This window comes from Ostrinia nubilalis, chromosome 14 (genome assembly GCF_963855985.1).
Source record: "Ostrinia nubilalis chromosome 14, ilOstNubi1.1, whole genome shotgun sequence".
NCBI lineage: Eukaryota > Metazoa > Arthropoda > Insecta > Lepidoptera > Crambidae > Ostrinia > Ostrinia nubilalis.
This window is the reverse complement of record NC_087101.1, coordinates 6,823,610-6,844,342: the sequence shown is the minus strand read 5'-3', so window position 1 is coordinate 6,844,342 and position 20,733 is coordinate 6,823,610. Positions and strand designations below refer to the sequence as shown.

Below are 20,733 nucleotides of genomic sequence, written 5' to 3'. Positions count from 1 at the left end.
GAAGGTTTCTTGATAATCTATACCATATTTCTGTGTGTATCCCTTGGCAACCAGACGAGCTTTATATTTCAATAACTCACCATCAGCACCATACTTCTTTTTGAAGATCCATTTGCATTGAACAGGCTTACGACCTGGTTCAGCCTTTGTTAGAGTCCAACATTTGAGTTTATTGAATGAATTATACTCATCATTCATCGCCTTCCGCCAGCTGTCTGAATCAGTTCCACTCAGGGCCTCGGCTGCAGTACGTGGTTCGTCGGGGTAGCCGTCGACCGATCCCACAAGGTTGACCAGCAGAGGAGACTCCGGAACATCTTCATATGAAGTGTCTGTTGACATCTCCGCCTCAGCAATAGAGTCTTCACCTGGAACATAGGTTTCATCCGAGCAATTTTCTGTGTCATCGCTAGAAGAGTCTTCTGTTGTGCTCGTGCTGACTTCCTGTGATAATCTTATGTCATCAGAAACATCAGATCTCTCATTGGATGACTCTGATTGCTGAATTTCAACAGAACTCTTGTTGACGTCAACAATTATGTGTTGATCAACATTTTCATCATCTGACATGTTTTTATTAGAGAATTTATTTTCTAAAAACACAACATTGCGAGAATAGACACATTTTGTCGGATTATGTAGCTCTAACAGCCGATATCCCTTAGACTCATATCCCACAAATATATACGGTTTGCTTTTCGAGTCTAGCTTTCTTCTATTCTTTACTAAAGAATATGCGACGCAACCAAAAATTCTTAAATGGTTTAGATTTACCTTTTTATTTGTCCATTTCTCTTCAGGTGTCACTCCAGCAACGGCCTTCGTAGGACTTCGGTTTTTCAGGTAAACCGCTGTATTCACTGCCTCAGCCCAGAATTTCATTCCGAGGCCAGCATCTCGCAGCAAGCACCCGACCTTCTCCATCACAGTCCTGTTGGCTCGTTCTGCGACGCCATTTTGTTGTGGACAGCCTGGTATGGTCTTCTGGTGTTTGATCCCACACGCCTTCATATAAGCCTGAAATTTAGAACTCATATATTCTCCGCCTCCATCACTTCTAAGTACCTTTATTTTCTTTCCGGTTTCATTTTCCACAAGAGCTTTGAATTGTTTAAAATATTCAAAAGTTTCATGTTTGAATTTCAAAAAATAAACAAACTGCTTCCTTGTGTAGTCGTCAATGAAACTAAGAAAATATTTAGCTCCCCCTAGAGATGGCTGTTGCATGGGACCACAAAGGTCAGTGTGAACTAGACCTAACACCTCTGTAGCTCTACTATACGACTTTTTGGGAAATGGCAGCCTACTCTGTTTCCCTTCAACACATGACACACATTGCTGAAAAGTCGAATTATTAAAAGAAATACCATTAGCCATACCTTTTTGTAAAAGTTGCATACTTCTCGAGTTCAGATGACCAAGACGCTTATGCCACAAATCATGGGATGTCGTGTCTACTGCTGGCGACGCCACTATGGTACACTCCTGTTCCACAGTACTGGCGTTGTCTGACACCGTGTCGAGTTGATAAACACCGTTGATTTGAGTACCAGTAGCTAGAATTTCATCACCATTGTAAATAATACAAGAATTTCTGTCAAATTTGACAACATAACCCTTTTTTGTCAAAGCACTGACAGATAATAGATTAGTACTTAAGTTAGGTACGTAATAAGTTTCACTTAGTGTCCTTACACAGTCTTTTAAACGAACCTGAACTTCACCTAAGCCCGCGGTCGATAGCATTTCACCGTTTGCAATGCTCACTTTAAAAACCTTATTACGATCGCACTTCACCATCACTTTTTCACTATTACACATGTGGTTTGTGGCCCCAGAGTCTATATACCACACGTCACTTTTCACCTTCACGGAGAGTGCCGACAGATTAGCCTTGTTCTTCTTCCATGGCTTCTTCTGCTGTTTCTGACTCTTTGGCTCGTCCCCGGAGGTCTGCTCTTTGGACGTTGAACTCCTTTTTGGACAGTCCCTCAGCTTGTGTCCTCTGGCACCACACCCGAAGCACATCTCATGTAGTCTTTGTGTGCTTGGGTTCTTCTTTGGGTTCTTCTGTGTAATCAGTGCCGTTTCTTCAGCTTTCTCTTCCCGTCTTTGGGTTTCCTGAAGTAACTTAGTCGAGATGGCTTCCGTACTTAGCTTGGAAGATGAGTGCTCAATCGCCATGATGAGCGGGTCGTAATCATCTGTGAGCCCACTCAGTATGATCACCGCAACGAGTTCGTCGTCCAGCGGCGATTCAATTTCACTCAGTTGATGTGAAATTTCTTTTATTTTGTTCAGGTAAACTTCCATTGAGCTACTATCAGATAATTTTGTATTGAAGAGACTCCGCAGCAAGCCCAATCTCCTGCTCAGACCACGTCCCTCATACGTTTTCTGTAGTATTGTCCACGCTTCGTGGGCACTTTTGGCAGTGCGTATATGCGGGATTATGGTCGGCGCCACGGACAGCGCGATGCGCGCTAAGGCTTTATTATCCTTCTTCTTGTTGTCCTCGTCGGCCACCGCGTCTACGCAGTCCCACAACTCTTCATGGATTAGCACCATTCGCATCGAGAACTTCCACGTGGAGTAATTTTCTGCCCCCTTTAGTCTCTCAATGCAATTCTGACCGAATCCCATCGAAGCCATCTTGAATACCGTTCGCCGCTTCCGGTACGGTAATAATTCCAAGTGCGCGATGTACGACCAATTTCGCGGAAATATGGGTGCTTTTCACTTCTTGCAACTACGCTCTGCTACCATGTTGGAGTTTGGATCGTAAGAAGGAAAAGACCACGAAGATTACCACGGATTTATTTTAGAACATACAGCACACAGAGACTACATGAGATCGAGTGACTGATCCAGAAGTCTGGAAACCTTACATTGACAGCGGAGTGCCAAATTCAAATATTCAAATATGCTTACGTTTAACCAAAAAGTTTCTAACTTTCCAACATTATAGTGTACCTATTTGAAATGCCTTCAATACCTAATTAAAATTGGTACTTGTTTCGTCTTCTGGACAACAGATCCAAGCTAAAGTAAGTCATATACATTTATGAAAATGAGACTTAACTAAATGTCCGTGCCAATTTTCTCTATAATTAAAGTCGAAAACATTGACTTAGAGCTTATGAATTTTATGGTAAGAACAAACTTTGTTTCTTGCAAAGTGAAGTCATGTTATAATACTAGCTAGTTAGTGACACAGTTGAAAATTTCAAATGCTAACGCCAAGCAAGCCATCAGAGTTATGACCCCTCAGTTAACTCTACCTATGATCCAATCCGCAAAACATTTCCACTGCTTTCACCATTACGAGCTGGCTGATCAAACCCTCGCATATTATTGTCGGCAGTCATAACACCCGTGATGCAACGCATTATCCGTTATGTCATCCGGCGCGCGACGCATCACAACAATACGGCTGGCATCATAACATCTAAACATGAATGCGTGCTGATTCGTACACACAGGAGCTATTTGGATTAGAATTGAATTTGAGTTTGTTATGCTCTATGTTGAATCGATCATTGTGATAACGTGCATTTGCACCAGCTCTACCAAACGCCTTGATTCTGTGTTCTTAATTAGACATTTGGAAATTAAGACTTAACCCTATTACACGCTCCAGCTAAGCTAAATATAAGCTTCTATTAGGAGTGGGTTCACCAGTGTGGCTAGCACGAAAAACTTTCGTCTTCGAATAGTTTGCGTATTCGAAAAATGCGATACCCAGCCTTCGAATTCAACGATAACTATGCAACACCAAAAAAATCACTGATACCCCGAGTGATGATTCGTATTAGGTATACTTAGTAAACAACAGAAAACAAATTCATAACTTCGTATCACGTCCCAAAACATAAATAATAGAAATCTTACTTTATTTACGTTCCGCAACATTTGGTTGAGGGTACTTATAAAATTTTATCATTGATGTGTACAAAAGTCATCAGAACATTTAGATTACTCATAAATCTACAAAATGCCGCGTGTATGTGTTAATTCTCCTGACTTATTTTGTTACGTTTGCGGTCAATTTACTCCTAAAAGGCAATCACAAATCACCAGATTTTCATGAAAAAATTAACAGGATGCTGGATGCGTATCACAAACTAGGATGCAATATGTCATTTCTTACACTCCCATTTAAGTTTATTTCTGGATAACATGGGTTCAGTAAGTGATGAACACGGAGAAAGATTTCATCAAGAAATAGCAGAGTATGAGAAGCGTTACCAAGGTAGATGGGAGCCAGGGATGCTTGCAAATTACTGTTGGAGCCTCCAGAGGGATACTGACACTACTGACCATAAGAGGAAAGCCAATCGTTCAAAAAAAAAATTTTTTTTAATGTAGAATAACAATCTATGTCCATATTTCGTACAATTTTAAATAAAATCAATAAATGCGTTTCATTAATAAACTTGATGTGATACAACAATTTTATTTCAATATTTCAAACAGTATTAAGGTGGTGAATCATAATTACATACTGTGAACCCAGTGAATTTTTTTTTTTAATTTGTTGCATAGTGATGACGATCTCGACTGTCAAAATTAGTTTCGTTCTACCATTTCTCATACTGAGTTCACTTTAGGTCAAGTTCACAGGGGCGCTGTTTAGGTTTTCATACTAAATTTTTTGATGGCGATTCCAATACGCAAACGATTCGAAGTCGAAAGTTTTTCGTGCTAGAAGTACAGCTCTCGAATCGGCACTACCTACTACACCGAAACTATTGGGCTATTTGTCTCCTTAAAGTCCGCATGGTATTGATAAGCTTTTATCTAGAATCACCGTCAAGTATACAAAATAAAATACATACATTTTAAATGAGAGTTTAATAAGAGCACTCAATTGTTCCGAACGAATTCCAAATTAACATAAAATAGTGAGTACCTCGAAATAAAAACCCATTATTTCCAGATTCGTGTACCCAAACAACCAGCACGACAGTCTGTCTCTAAGCCTGGGCATCAGCGCCGGCGACCCACTGCGCGAAAGCAAGCAGTCTCTTCTCACGAAGCTAGGCCTGGCAGGCATCACGCACTACAACCTGTATCTAGGAGACAACCCTGTGAGCGCAGAGCTACTGGCTTTTATAAGGATCTTCAATATGAACCAAGGTGAGTTAAGAACAGGTTAACTAGAGACCCGCTGCATGAGACCAAGCAGTCTCTTCTCACCAATCTAGGCCTGGCAGGCATCACGCACTACAACCTGTACCTAGGGGACAGCCCTGTGAGCGCCGAGCTGCTGGCCTTTATAAGGATCTTCAACATGAACCAAGGTGAGCTAAGAGTGTCTCTATAGATTAGTTAGAGACCCGCTGCGCGAAAGCAAGCAGTCTCTGCTTACCAAGCTTGGTCTGACAGGCATCAGGCACTACAACCTGTACCTATGGGACAGCCCTGTGAGCGCCGAGCTGCTGGCTTTTATAAGGATCTTCAATATGAACCAAGGTGAGCTACGAGTAGATTAGCTAGAGACTTACTGAGTGAGAGAAAGCAGTCTCTTCTCACGAAGCTTGGACTAGCTGGCATCACGCACTACAACCTGTACCTAGGGGACAGCCCTGTGAGCGCCGAACTGCTGGCCTTTATATGGATCTTCAATATGAACCAAGGTGAGCTACGAGTAGATTAGCTAGAGACTTACTGAGTGAGAGAAAGCAGTCTCTTCTCACGAAGCTTGGACTAGCTGGCATCACGCACTACAACCTGTACCTAGGGGACAGCCCTGTGAGCGCCGAACTGCTGGCCTTTATATGGATCTTCAATATGAACCAAGGTGAGCTACGAGTAGATTAGCTAGAGACTTACTGAGTGAGAGAAAGCAGTCTCTTCTCACGAAGCTTGGACTAGCTGGCATCACGCACTACAACCTGTACCTAGGGGACAGCCCTGTGAGCGCCGAACTGCTGGCCTTTATAAGGATCTTCAATATGAATCAAGGTGAGTTGAGGACAGTCTACAGATTAGCTAGAGACAAGAGAAGCAGTCTCTCCTTACCAAGCTAGGCCTGTCAGGGTGGCAGGCATCACGCAGTACAACCTGTACCTAGGAGAGAGCCCTGTGAGCGCAGAGCTGCTTTCTTTTATAAGGATCTTCAACAAGAATCAAGGTGAGTTGCATTTAGGATAGGCCAGAATGGGATTTATCTTAAAAAGGTAAGGCTATAGTATGACTATGGTAAAGGCTTTATTTCCATTACCCCTTTTAATCTGCAGTAGTTGAATAATTTGAATATAAATTTTGTCCCGGACTTCCGTCAAGTCCAGTAAATAATAGACTAGGTAATTTACTGAAGTTTCCGGGCAGAAAAACATGGTAATAAAATTGAAAATTTAATGCAATGCAATTTTATAAAATGACTTAAGTTTTAGACTGCTTTGTAATAGATCCTTTTCTTAGAGTGGATTCGACCAAACATGAGTAAATTTTAATCTCAGAATAAATCGTCAGTTTTGACATTTTCCCATACTGAAACTGTAATGTGCCAGTTATACCAAGAGTTATTCTCGTATAAAAGTTTGGTCGAATCGGGCCTAAGTCAACGAAATGTAAGTAAGTTTCACTCGATTGTTTAAAACAAGTAGTAGTTGTTTACTTCCAACACCTTCAAGGGTCACCACAACAATGCATATACCCGTTGGGTTAAGCCGCTTCCATCGTTCCGTAACAGTAAACCCTCGCCAAACAAAAGTATCGCATAACGATTAGATATGCACGTGTTAGTATATTTATATGTACATACCTGATTTATATTAATATTCCATGGTAAATATGTATAATTGGTACACTATTTAACTTGTTAAACACTACACACACAAAACATTGCACAGCCGCCATATTAACTGACAGATTAAAATTCAGATTTATATAATTCGTAAATTAGAATTTATTGTAAGGTTTTTGGTTTCTTAATAATTCAGAATTTAATTAAGATCATCGATTCTAAATATGAAAGATAATATTACCCTATTTTTAATATATTGTAAAATGAGAAACTCCAACTTCCGCTTCCGAATAAAAATAGTAATAAAATACTGTGCTGTGATTGGTCGACTGTTCTGATTGGTCGTTTTAGGCCGACCAATCGGAGTTGAGTAAAAAGAGGGAGAATTTGGGTATAAATAGATGGAATTTCTCATGGAGAGCAGTCTCGACGGATCTTTGAGGTGATGCTGACCAAAGTTAAGTACTTATTGTTTATTGGTACTATTATTATGCTTGTTGTGTAATTGTATTGTATTATTGTGATATTGTATTAACACCTGGCTATGTGGCTGCACCAGGCTTATTATATTGACACCTGGCCAATTGATGGTGACATGCCACGGGGTCGGGTCGGTAATTTGATGACCAGTATAAAGAAGGACAATGCTTATAGTTGCCGGTTATGTTATGGTACAGAACCTAAGTCGTAACCTAACCTAAACCTAACTCTTAACCTAACCTAAACCTAAATCTTAACGTAACCTAACTTAGAACTTGTGTTCTGTGTGTTTGATTATAAATACTGGTTGTACAAAATATCGTCCAAATGTTAATAATAAATAAGACGTAATTACTGCTAGATTACTCATTTTTATGTAAGTTATAAATTATTGTAACTGGTTGGAAAAGAGGCTGACAAAGGTGACTGAGTTTCTTCCGCCACTTCTTCTCAGCACCAGCCCATGTTGTCCCGAAGTGGTGGTAGGGCAAGCTATATTTGGGACGTGTATAAGTGCCCTGGAAAAGGGCTTTATACTGAATAAACTATTTGAATTTGAAATTGGATTTTTAATTTGGAACTTATTAAATTACAGTCCTATATATTTCCACGGTATAAAACGATATGATAGGAATATAACATAGAGTATTTATGCTAGATTTTGCTTATTATTATCCTTCTTTTTGTGGTAACTTTATTATTTAAAGAATCTGCATTAATACATTAATATTTCCTAATTTACAAATGACTAATGCCCAAAAATCTAACATCAGAAGTGGGATTCGAGCACTTTTGCTAATACGTCCTTATCTAAGTTTCAGAATGGAACCTGCTCTCTGGCTCAGACCTGAAAGCCGTATGGGATGCTGTTTTCTCAAATCGAAGACCTGATGAAGACGTGGTGCTGCCAGTCTTCGAGCCAGCGGCCGGCGGCAGCGGTGCAGAAGGGTGGTGCAAATACTTCGAAGAAAGATCGAAGGAGTTTGGATGGAGCAGCTTGGTGACGTCGCAAAGGCCGGTAAGGCCCTTAGGGGCTTTGCTTTAGTATTTATTAAGTTGTGAAATTGTAACACCCATCTGAACTGATATCGCTGTGCTCTAGTATAATATCAAATCTAAGAAACATCCCTCAGAGCAGAATTGTACTAGTAGTAAATTTGGGACTTTGTCAGATTGAAAAAAATAAAACAAAGCATGAAATTTATTCCAATAATCAAAATACATTGTGTAGGAAAATATCAAAAATAATTTTCATATTAAAAAATCGCATAGTTAGATACCAAATACAACTAAAATTTATCAGATTTAAACTACAATATTATATTTGAAAATATGTCGGGTCAAATTGACAAGTAAAATAGAATCAATTTCAAAAACAATTTAAAAAAATCGTATAATATATTCACTACGTTTTTTTTTCTTATCTTCTTTATCTCACCGCCCGGATGATTTAACACCGTGTCTAGTTATTTCCTTCTTTTGGATGTATTATATTCGATAAGTCTTCTTCTAGTCTCGTGGCATTTTCTGTATTCTGCTGCTTTACCTCTTCATGCCATTCAGACTCGTATAATCCATTGTAGGCTATGGACATATCCTAATCTTGATTGATGGTTTTTCTAAATTTAGTTTACTTACACTATTAAAAACACTTGGTTCATAACATGATTACTACCGGTACATCCATCCAGTGAAATTTAATATTTATGCTGTCTCTGATATGCTCGACGCATAATAAATTGTAATTGAATGTCAGATTGGCCGAACGTATTATGAAAAATTTAACAATGAAGTTAATACACTACTATTCCAAGGTTAACGGGTATTTTTTAAAAAATCTCGTTTGCTAAAAATCAGTGGAGCAAATAAATCATGTAATAGTATACAATCACTGTTGAATGATGTAGCTACTTAATAATTATATACCTTGATTAACCCATTATAGACTGAGTTTTCTTAAGGTGTCAGATTTTTGTTTTTTTGAAATATGTTCATAATTATGGTCTACATAATGGTATACAAGCATTAAAAAAATTATCCGACCTGTAATCTAGAAAAAAAATGCTGGTACCATATGGTACCGCTAGCCTCTTACCGTGTCAGTCTGTTAAAACATAACTTTATCATGGAGTTTATAAAAATAGGGTAAATTGTAGATTTTATTATTATTATAATATGTATTAATATACAAGCAAATAATAGAAGTAATATTAAATGTAAAAAAAACTGTAGGTATATTGGGTAAGCAATATTCATTTTTATCTTTGAATATCCAAAATTTTGGAATGGAGCTTGGCATTGCACGCTGCACATAGCCCCACGTTACATTTTCTATGCTCTAATATTGTTCGAGAGTTGCAATTATCTTGAGTTCGTTCTATAAATATCTGCTTCGTCTTGGGACCTTCATCGTCCTCCAAAACTGCCAATGTTTCGTGTAAGTTACATCTAAAATAAATAAAAACCCATGGTTTTGTAAAGTATGGGAAACTATTTTACTTTATCTTCCTGCATACCTTATATACCATTGAAATATCACATACTTCCCAATAAATACAGTAAAAACTAAAAATCATAAAATAATTAAAAAGACACGGTAAGCGGCTAGCGGTACCGTACGGTACCAGTAATTTTGACATACAATATTTCCCATTATTATTACCTATCGACGTAATTTTACACCATTTCACAATAAGAGCACTTATGGAGAATACAAGATTGTAACATAATCAGTATTTCACTATCACACAAAAAAAATATGATCACTTACTTGAACGGCGCGTCAATTTTTAAGAGAAAATTTTGATGCGCTCACTTCAATCATCAATTACACACAAGTGCAAAGAATAATTGAAAATTTTTATTCCTAGAAACATAGACCATATCTATTGGCTACGACTTGCATCAATCAGAGCACTGCATCTTTTCACGTGTTAATGTATAGAGCCAAATTAAAACACACAAAAAAGTGGTACCATATGGGACCGCTAGTCTATAATGGGTTAATTAGAAACCGATAGCAATATAAACAAATATATACTTTTACATACAATTACACCATAAACACTTGTGTTCTCCTAATATTACACATTATATTTTCACAAGTCCTCGACTCTAGCTTTAATTAAACAACATTTTCTTTAGACGAGAATAAATATTTATATGGTCTATAAGTATATTATATAACGGTCAATACAATTTCTGAAAAAAAAAAAGTGATAGATTTTTTATCTATTTTTCAAGGCGTTGGTTTAACAATGAAAGAAAGGTATGTTATTAATAATTATCTAGTTAAATTACCTCGGCGATCTATAGGTGCCTAGATATTACATTAATTTCATTTTACGAGATGATTCGTCACTATTACATTTCTATCTGGTGTTTACATGTTTTTTAAAAAAGGACAACTGACTAAAACAGAATCGATTAATCATACATAGTAAATTATTTTACACGATTAGAAAAAGCAGAACCCTTGTTACACTGTCAATAAATTACTTAAAACATTTTAAATATAACTACTTTGGTGTCGATTATCGACTAAATACAAAACAATTGTGTAAAAAAATATATATTTATTTGTCGGCGTTTCGCATTAAGTTAAAGTTTGTTCTTCTTCATTCATCTTTCTCTTGTTAGTAGTTAGAATAGAAATGAACAAACGTTATTATTAAAACAGGAAATAAAATATTCACATTAAAATCAGGCTACTTGGTATAACATTGTTTACATAAATTTATTGTTTATTAACATAACTAAACCTCACTTTTTCTAAACTTTGCTAAACTCCGTATAATTTTGAGTAAGGATCTAGTTATTTTAAGACATTATTCGATACCATTTTTGTCTCTTTAGAAAGGGGCCCAATATTATATGAAATGGTTTAAGTTTCTTTTACACGGCTTTCGAGACCTAATAATATTCTAACATTACAAGAAGGTGATTTAGTATATCTACGTGTCCCAAGACCATTGGTTAAAAAAGTTTTAGGTATCTTAAATTCAAAGGACCTTATTTCATTTGTAATTTGAGAAATAATATTGTATATTGTGGTCCCTGTTTACGGACAATTGTTTTGCTCTGAGAGGAATGAAAATTAGCATTGATTATAGTTGCTTAAGAAAATTATCGGTATTGGCCCAAGGAAATGATTGATAGAGATAAGATGTCAGATCTGACCGAGAGATTGAGGTATTTTATGATTAACTACTTTGTAATCATTTTGTGTAACAAAACGAATGTACGATAGAAACTTAACCAATCGTTAGTTGGTCCTAAAATGTTTGTCATTTAGTAGTTTGTCGTTTCTTTTTCTTTAAAATGATACCCATTACACAAATCGTATAAATAAAACTATTTATATATCTGCTGGTTTATCGTGTATTGGTGCCAATAAGTGATCATGGGCAGCAGATGATTGCGAGGGTTGGTACTGATTCGCGATGGGGTAGGAGGTTTTGTTAAAAACCTGGACTTGAGGAGACTTGAACTGTGACTTTTGTGACAAAGACTTTCCTGAACAAAGGTTTGTAGCGATCCTACCTACCGGACTTCAGGAGCCTTCTGCCTCTGGACGGTTATTTTATCACTCCTCGTTGGAGTCACTGGTCAGCTAGATCGTCGCGGCAGGGGCGTGCCGAGGTTGACGCGGTGGATAAATTAACCAAATGTTAGGTCAGACTTACGACTAGACTGTAATGTTTAAGACTGGTTGAGGCCAGGTAGACTGGTTGAGGCCAGGTAGACTGGTTGAGGCCAGGTAGACTGGTTGAGGCCAGGTAGACTGGTTGAGGCCAGGTAGACTGGTTGAGGCCAGGTAGACTGGTTGAGGCCAGGTAGACTGGTTGCGGCCAGGTGAATTTATTATATTTATATTGTCGAAGGAGAGATTTATTTCTTAATGAAACTTTGGCAAGGGAAAGATAACATTGAAGTTTGGAAACGACAAGCTGCTAGAATTTGATCTTTAGTACTTCGAGAGCGAAGTACTTGTCAGTATGGCCGTGTTAGTATATTTATATGTACATACCTGATTTATATTAATATTCCATGGTAAATATGTATAATTGGTACACTATTTAACTTGTTAAACACTACACACACAAAACATTGCACAGCCGCCATATTAACTGACAGATTAAAATTCAGATTTATATAATTCGTAAATTAGAATTTATTGTAAGGTTTTTGGTTTCTTAATAATTCAGAATTTAATTAAGATCACCGATTCTAAATATGAAAGATAATATTACCCTATTTTTAATATATTGTAAAATGAGAAACTCCAACTTCCGCTTCCGAATAAAAATAGTAATAAAATACTGTGCTGTGATTGGTCGACTGTTCTGATTGGTCGTTTTAGGCCGACCAATCGGAGTTGAGTAAAAAGAGGGAGAATTTGGGTATAAATAGATGGAATTTCTCATGGAGAGCAGTCTCGACGGATCTTTGAGGTGATGCTGACCAAAGTTAAGTACTTATTGTTTATTGGTACTATTATTATGCTTGTTGTGTAATTGTATTGTATTATTGTGATATTGTATTAACACCTGGCTATGTGGCTGCACCAGGCTTATTATATTGACACCTGGCCAATTGATGGTGACATGCCACGGGGTCGGGTCGGTAATTTGATGACCAGTATAAAGAAGGACAATGCTTATAGTTGCCGGTTATGTTATGGTACAGAACCTAAGTCGTAACCTAACCTAAACCTAACTCTTAACCTAACCTAAACCTAAATCTTAACGTAACCTAACTTAGAACTTGTGTTCTGTGTGTTTGATTATAAATACTGGTTGTACAAAATACCGTCCAAATGTTAATAATAAATAAGACGTAATTACTGCTAGATTACTCATTTTTATGTAAGTTATAAATTATTGTAACTGGTTGGAAAAGAGGCTGACAAAGGTGACTGAGTTTCTTCCGCCACTTCTTCTCAGCACCAGCCCATGTTGTCCCGAAGTGGTGGTAGGGCAAGCTATATTTGGGACGTGTATAAGTGCCCTGGAAAAGGGCTTTATACTGAATAAACTATTTGAATTTGAAATTGGATTTTTAATTTGGAACTTATTAAATTACAGTCCTATATATTTCCACGGTATAAAACGATATGATAGGAATATAACATAGAGTATTTATGCTAGATTTTGCTTATTATTATCCTTCTTTTTGTGGTAACTTTATTATTTAAAGAATCTGCATTAATACATTAATATTTCCTAATTTACAAATGACTAATGCCCAAAAATCTAACACACGGAACTGAACCGAATCAAAGATTGCTTTTTCTTGCTATTAATGAAATGCGGATTCCGAGTAATGTTTTCTTTTTTCGCTTTTTACTTCTACAATAATAGATGTTACTTAATATAATAGGTATTATTTCGTAAACCGGTCGACTAATCTTTTTTTATTAATTTGGGTTAGTAGTTTTTGTTTTGCAATATTTATGAAAGTTATAACTTATAACGATATGACGTCACTCGGTTTTAAAGTAAACAGACCGAATTAGTAACTATTTTATAATTTCTTTTGATGTAGGTATCCTTACGTTACGGAGTTTATTGCAATTGGTATCGTCAGTAATATTGTAACTTTCCTCGCGTAAACATAAAGTTCTGTGGATGAGGTAACTAAGAGACAAATATGCGAACATCAAGCTTTTCCAACCCGTCTGGTTAGCGTGGGGTGTGTAACCCAATCGTGTGGATTCCATACACATGCTCTATCTAGTTTACTTCTTACCAGCGTTGAGAAAAGTAGTTTTATAACATGTGGGTTGCGGAACATACATTTCGTCTTTTTTATCGTTATTTCTGCATAAATAAATCATTTGTCATTCTAGAGGAACTCACCAAATGGTCGAGCCAAGGTCTGCCGGGTGACCTAGTATCTTCTGACGCCGCAAGCGCCGAAACAGTGGGCGCGGCCATAGACAAGCGCGCCTATACGTACCTGCTGACTCGCTGTGGGCTGATAAAAGCTTCGTACAAGCGAGACAGCGACGAAGTTGGACCTGAATCTATACACAGGTATGTTATTGACAGATTATGTAGTCTAGTGATAAAACTACCTATCTCCTATCTTAGACACAAAGGTTTCAGGTTCGATACCCAGCAGGGGTAATTTGTTTACTTGTTTTAGTTAGTGGTAGGGCTTGTTATGACTCCGCCCGTCTATCTCCTTATCTTCCAAGAATAATAATTGGATGAAATAAAAAAAATATATATGCATATAACAGGACAACAGTACGACGGTGTTTTTAAGCCCTACCAGATGGATGTTACCTAATACAGTAATTTAACCTAATTATCAAAACTTAATTCCACTCTATCATTGATAAAAAAAAGTACGTCTTTGAAGCGCCATCTATCGCCAGCTAAGAATCTTAATGAAATAAATTGGTGCAAAGTTGCACGGTAACGCCATCTACATTTTTGTACCTGACGTAGAAAGCAGTAGAAATGAAAAGCAAACCGCGCAACCATTTTGTAAAGATTTTGTATTTATAGAACTGTGTTACATAAAAGAAAACTTTATTGTGTTTTATTCGCAGGAAAAATATACAACTATTGAAAGAATGTGAAGTACAAATACTAGACGGTGCCATAAAATATTTGGAAAGTGCTATACAAAAGCTTCCCACCGCAGAGTCACAATAAGTGATTTAGATTTTTAATTATTTTATGAACAAAGTATGAAATCATGACAGTATTTAATTTTGTATGATGATCTTATGATTTTTTAAATAATTGAATTATTTATTTTAATACAACGAATGTCGTATACAGATTTATCTAGTTGTTACCGAATTTGCTTTTTTGTAAGTTTGTTTTTGTTAGTAAGTTGTGTGCAATCTTTAACATAAAGTTGTTTTTCAAAAAATCATTAGTTTTATTACGAACACAAAAACACCAGATCATTATTCGTATCAAATTTATTTTTTCACATGACAAATTATTTTACGACTCCATGTGGTGATAGTCTGGCATATAAAAATAGTAAAAAATTGGCTAATTTTAAAGTACTTAACTACGTTTAAATTATTATCTAGCAAATAACACTAAACTTAAATAATATTTACAGATTTGAACTTTCAACTGAAAAATTTATCAAAGTACTTCGTAAAATTAGGTTTTAAGTATAGAAATTAATTCCAAACCAAAAACCTCTTAAATTAGGTGTTGATATTAGTAATTGGTCTATTTCACTAAATTAATCGTTGTCATAAATAAATTAAACTTAAAATTACACTTATTTTAAACTGATTTTATCACAATATTGGGAAGTAACTTGTAATGAGTAAATGTTTGACAAAAAGGAGGAGACGTATTTTTATAAAATACGAGTCCTCTCAATTCGTCTTCCATGTTTTTAATCATTTCCACGTTTCTAAACTAAAGATACCTTTAAAGTAATAAACCTTGAAAACTAACTAGTTATTGAGATATCATTAGAAATCTTGGAACTGGGCCCAAACAATCGTTCCATTAAATTTCTAAGATAGTTCACTTATTTATCTATAAATTAATTTCAATACCATATCTTTGTACGAATAAGATTATTAGATGATTAAAATCTAAGATTTCAAGGTTTCTCAACAGAGTATTAGATCCATAATCTCAAACTAAAAATCACCGCACTTGTAGTTGTATGGTACCTACTCCCAGCTAAATTATTATAATCAAATCATTTTTCCAGCCAAAGCCAGAATTTTTATTTCGTTTGATGCATACTAAAGTTAAGAAGTTAAACTAACCACAATGTAAGGTTTAGACTAATTTTAACTTGTAGATGATTGGGCTAACCTTTTCTGATTTTTATACCTCGATGGATTTACGACACTACAAAACTCAACCCTGGTAGCCGTTGGAAAATCCATATAGGTAGAAGTAAACTATTTTCAAGTTTAATAACCAGTATTAACCTTAGCAATAAACGGTGAGTGCCCTAAAAGGGCCCAAGAGAATTAGGTTTTGAAAACTACGATTTGAGGCTTTTGCATCACGCGGTGCAGTTTATAAGTCAGTCTCAAAAACCAACTTTTTTACTTTATTTGATCCGTCCCTTATGCGGCACGTACGCGTGGTGTGGCGTAGCGTTGTTCGAGCGCCGCCAGCCGCGCGCTGCGACCAATAGCGCGCCGCATAATGCCGCTACTAGCGCGCCGCATGACGCTACTAGCGCCGATAGCGCTGAGGTCTTCATGCAAGTTTGGCCTTCGGCTACCGCTGGAAAAGAGAATAGAGGAATTTTAGACTTGACTGCAGATGGCATTCACATAAGAAGATGATACAGATGACTAATTAAATCTACACCGGCGTAACTACTCGGCAACACTAACTCCATATTATCATCTATCGCTCAACCTTGATGAAAGAGAGAGCAAGAAATATGCAGAGATGAGAATCTCTTCGCCTTCGTTGAATGTACCACAAATCAGTGACGATGCGCAAAGGATTGCTGCTAGCTGTTCGCCAATAGATGCAGATGTCAGTCATACTGAACCTCAGTTGTTTCGATACGGGCTATCTACAGGGTGTTAGGTAAATGGGTATATGAGCCGGCACTAGCCCATGTTAACATGGTCATATAAATGGTATGGTGAAGTCAGAAAATTGATATCTTCATTTTAATTATTTTAATTTTCATACAAACCGGATTTTATAAAATTTATTTTGTATGAAAATTAAAAAAAATAAAATGATGATATCCAATTTCTAGTGTCGGCTCATATAGCCATTTACCTAACACCCTGTATAGTAAGGTAAGAAAGAAACTCTTACAGCGACTGGAAGAGCGATATTCTCGGACAGGCGCTACACCATAATTTCGGTACTTATCTGTCCTGTGCTAACAAAGTAAGAAAGAATCTAATAATACCTGTGCTAGCAGCGAGCTCCGAATCCTCCTCGCCTTCCTGCAGCACTCTTAGCGACTGGAACAGCGAGATATTCTCCGACAGGCGCGGCGCCACGCTCGCCGACTCCGATTCCACAGACCGCCGGCTGACGCTCTTTATGTTCCGCCAGTGGAATGGCTAGGACTGGAATACCTGTGCTAGCAGCAAGCTCGGAGTCCTCCTCACCTTTTTGCACCTATCGCAGCGTTTAAAAACGCTGGGAGATGATCCTTTACGGCCGCTGCGTCATTATTTCGGTACCTGACCTGTGCTAGCAAGGTAAGAAAGAATCTAATAATACCTGTGCTAGCAGCGAGCTCCGAATCCTCCTCGCCTTCTTGCAGCACTCTTAGCGACTGGAACAGCGATATATTTTCCGACAAGCGCGGCGCCACGCTCGCTGACTCCGATTCCACAGACCGCCGGCGGACGCTCTTCATGTTCCGCCAGTGGCAGGGCTGGGACTGAAATGTCAGAGAGTAAACTGGTTAATATACCTACATTTTTTCAAAGTTCAAAATGCTTCAATGAAAGTATATCACAGTATGTGATAACCAACACCTCCAGAACGTTCGCTCTTATGAATTAACACTTCATTACTTTTACCTCAACTCAAGGGTTTAAGGTTCTTGATAACTTCACTTTTGGGACCACAAACGCTCATTTTCAAACATTTCATGTGTGACAATAAAAGGGATGAAAATCCATGAAAGTTAGGAAACTAAAGTTCTCGTTGCGAATTTAAGATACTTAAAATAGGAACTGTTTTTCTAGAGGTCACTTCACATGGACATGGTATGCAAACAACAAAATCTTACGGCACCGACGAACAAAAAATACTGAAAAAATATCTCGGAATTTAAATTGAAATCTGCAGTTTTAGTGCTATTTTAAGCATCGATTGCAGATGATCCCGTAATACAAACGTTTTGACGTTACGCGTACTCATGCGTCTCTAATCTTCTTACTCCCTGCTGAGCTAGCCCCAGCACGTCAACTATGTAAATAGATGGCCAGACCGTGAAGTAGAAAGTTTGTATAATTTTGTTTACATAAAGGTGTAAATAAATCGCCACTGAAAATGTATGCCTTACTGAAATTTTCCACAATACCAATCTAATCGACTGCATTATGAAGAGTAGAGATGTTTGGAATATATTATTTAATATTTACCAATGAAAGGAAAAACCGTAGAAAGATGAAGATTTTTGATATTCAGTAACATTGAATTACACCGGAAGAACTAAAATATAATTACGCTCGTCATTTTCCAGAAAATGCTTCCAAATGGATTCTTTCTTGTAAAACTTACAGGACACCTCCCATGGCACATTCTGACGTCACACTCGATGTACAGAGCCGGTGAGCCCGTAAATCGGAACGTTTTCATGTAGGCATACACTTGCGTCTCGAACACGCCCGACTCGGACCACGAACCTCGGAATCGGGATATCAACTTGTCGTCCACTGGACATCTGGGGAATAAAGATTGAACAACTGAAACTGAAAGACTGGCAACTGAGAAGGAAAAGTTTAGGATTTTGTATTGATTAAAAAAGGTGTCAAAACAAGATAAAAACGTTCAATTTAGAATTTAGTAGGTACCTATTCAAAAGGAAGAAGACAATAAAAGTAATTGAATTATTATTACGTAGGTAGGATTCGTACTGTACCGGAACGAATGGCCTAAAGGTTAGCATTCATGTAACATTGTATTGTTTAATGACTGTCAATTAATTCTTAAATTCCTTACGTACCCGTACTCGTCAATGAGTTGTATCCGCTTGGTTGCACCGTTATGGGCGAAGCAGTCGTTCACCACAATATCGAATCCGTCTGAAACCAAATCGATACTTTGCATTCCTACTCGTTATCGAGTAAAAGTTTTGACACAGTTCACGATTGATGTAAACTGTGGATCGGATCGAGCGATGAACCTGGTGTTTGGGAGCGCCATTGCAGTATGGCACGCGATAGCGGTTACGGCACCGTTACAGATTTCGCCCTTGATGGTTGCGGTATAAAATGTAAGTTCAAAAACAATCGCCGTAAAATGGCAGCGATCATTAACGACAATTGACCGTGAACTTGATGTCGTATATTCTAAGGCCTTTATTTTAACACTTATCACCGTACCATAAAGATGTGTAAGTGGATAATTTATGGTCAGGCGTGAAAAGTTTAACTCTATGACTTAATAGGATATCTAACGCGAACTAAATTCATGAAACCAAGACAATGAATAGGCGTCTTCTGGGCTTACTTGCTTCAGCATAGATCGCGCCCTTCAGATAAGATGGCGATCAATGATGATTCCTAATGGCAGAGTACAATATGATCTCTCCCAAACTTCCCGTGGTTGTCGAATTATGCAAACATTAGGCCTCCCCAACCCATCACAAGCGTGAAAAGTGTAGGCCAAATCCTCTGTTTGCCTCCGGTAAATTAGAAGGATGATCATCCTGTATGATGACGACGAGGGTGACACTAAGCAGGTCCAGCTTGTCCAACAGTAGCTTATTCTAATTATTCCTCTAATGATCCGGTGCTTCAATGCTGTACTTACCATAAGCACTCCTCATGTAGATGAGCAACGTGAGCGGGTCGCCAACCCTGACCGGGCCGGAGACTCGCGCGCCGCCGGCCCCGTAGCCCGACCTGATCTCCATATAACATTCAGGTGGTTGGAGTGTGAATACTACCGGGTTGCCGGTTGCTACCCTGGAAGTAGATTGGTCATTTGTGAACATTTATTATAGAATCTAAGTAAGATGGAAGGTAACCAATATTGTGTCTGATTCTGTGTCTCATCGAAACCAATTCGTAGGACAACCAAAATGTATTTATTTCTTGTAAGCTCGTTTTATCGTAGATCATTGAATTTTATTCGACGCCTTCTTTTCAGCACTTCTATAATATTTGTTTTAAAGAAGCGCAGATAGAGTCCAAAACTGATGAACTTCCTTCAGGGCAACCAATTTATTTATTTATTTATTTGTTTGTTTATATCATCATTGAGATTGTTAGTCCATCGAAGTGGGTGTCTTACGCTACGTTTACCAAAATAAATAAATAAATAAATAATCTTTGGACAATTCTACACAGCGCCAGCTAGCCCCAAAGTAAGCAACTTAATGCTTGTGTTATGGGTGCTAAGCTTAACGGATATACTACTTATATACTTTTTTTTTTTTTTTTAAATACATAAATATTATACATAGAGAGAGATCTATTTACAGCCACTAAATACCAAATTCAGTAAAAAATTAAAGAGTCTATTCTTAATTTTGTTTTTAAATCTTCATTTTACAGCTGCATCCTTGAGTGATGCAATCAAAAGGAAGCTTATAATCGAAGGTAATTGAATATCATAAAATAACTTACTCAACATCCAGGAAGGGAAAGGTGACGGTCTTCCAGAAGTCGTACCCGTACTCGCAGGTGACCTTGAAGTGCTCGTCCAGCTCCTCCTCGATGAGCGGGTTGTACTGCACCGTGATGGTGTTCCACATCAGGTTCTTCTGTGGACGATGGCGTACATTACATAAGGTAAGTCGGAACTTGATTATTTGTTAATGAAATTAGAATTTATTCT

The 20,733-nt window shown here is 37.5% G+C and overlaps 2 protein-coding genes across 2 annotated transcripts in view; one reads left to right on the top strand and one right to left on the bottom strand.

The window, feature by feature from the left end:
* LOC135078055 (actin-histidine N-methyltransferase) overlaps positions 1–15,112 on the top strand; it is a 43,905-nt gene extending 28,793 nt beyond the window's left edge. Inside the window, exons 7-9 of the mRNA XM_063972614.1 lie at positions 4,940–5,139; positions 14,082–14,268; positions 14,793–15,112. Of these exons, the coding sequence (XP_063828684.1) occupies positions 4,940–5,139; positions 14,082–14,268; positions 14,793–14,898 (493 nt within the window). The 3' untranslated portion in view covers positions 14,899–15,112. The remainder of the gene's footprint in view (positions 1–4,939; positions 5,140–14,081; positions 14,269–14,792) is intronic.
* Positions 15,113–15,278: 166 nt separating this feature from the next.
* Positions 15,279–20,733, bottom strand: part of LOC135078308 (uncharacterized) — a 32,615-nt gene continuing 27,160 nt past the window's right edge. Inside the window, exons 8-14 of the mRNA XM_063972907.1 lie at positions 20,523–20,659; positions 19,705–19,859; positions 18,896–18,974; positions 18,451–18,613; positions 17,520–17,602; positions 17,120–17,250; positions 15,279–16,467 (exon numbers count right to left, since the gene is read on the bottom strand). Coding sequence (XP_063828977.1) covers positions 16,289–16,467; positions 17,120–17,250; positions 17,520–17,602; positions 18,451–18,613; positions 18,896–18,974; positions 19,705–19,859; positions 20,523–20,659 — 927 coding nt within the window. The 3' untranslated portion in view covers positions 15,279–16,288. The remainder of the gene's footprint in view (positions 16,468–17,119; positions 17,251–17,519; positions 17,603–18,450; positions 18,614–18,895; positions 18,975–19,704; positions 19,860–20,522; positions 20,660–20,733) is intronic.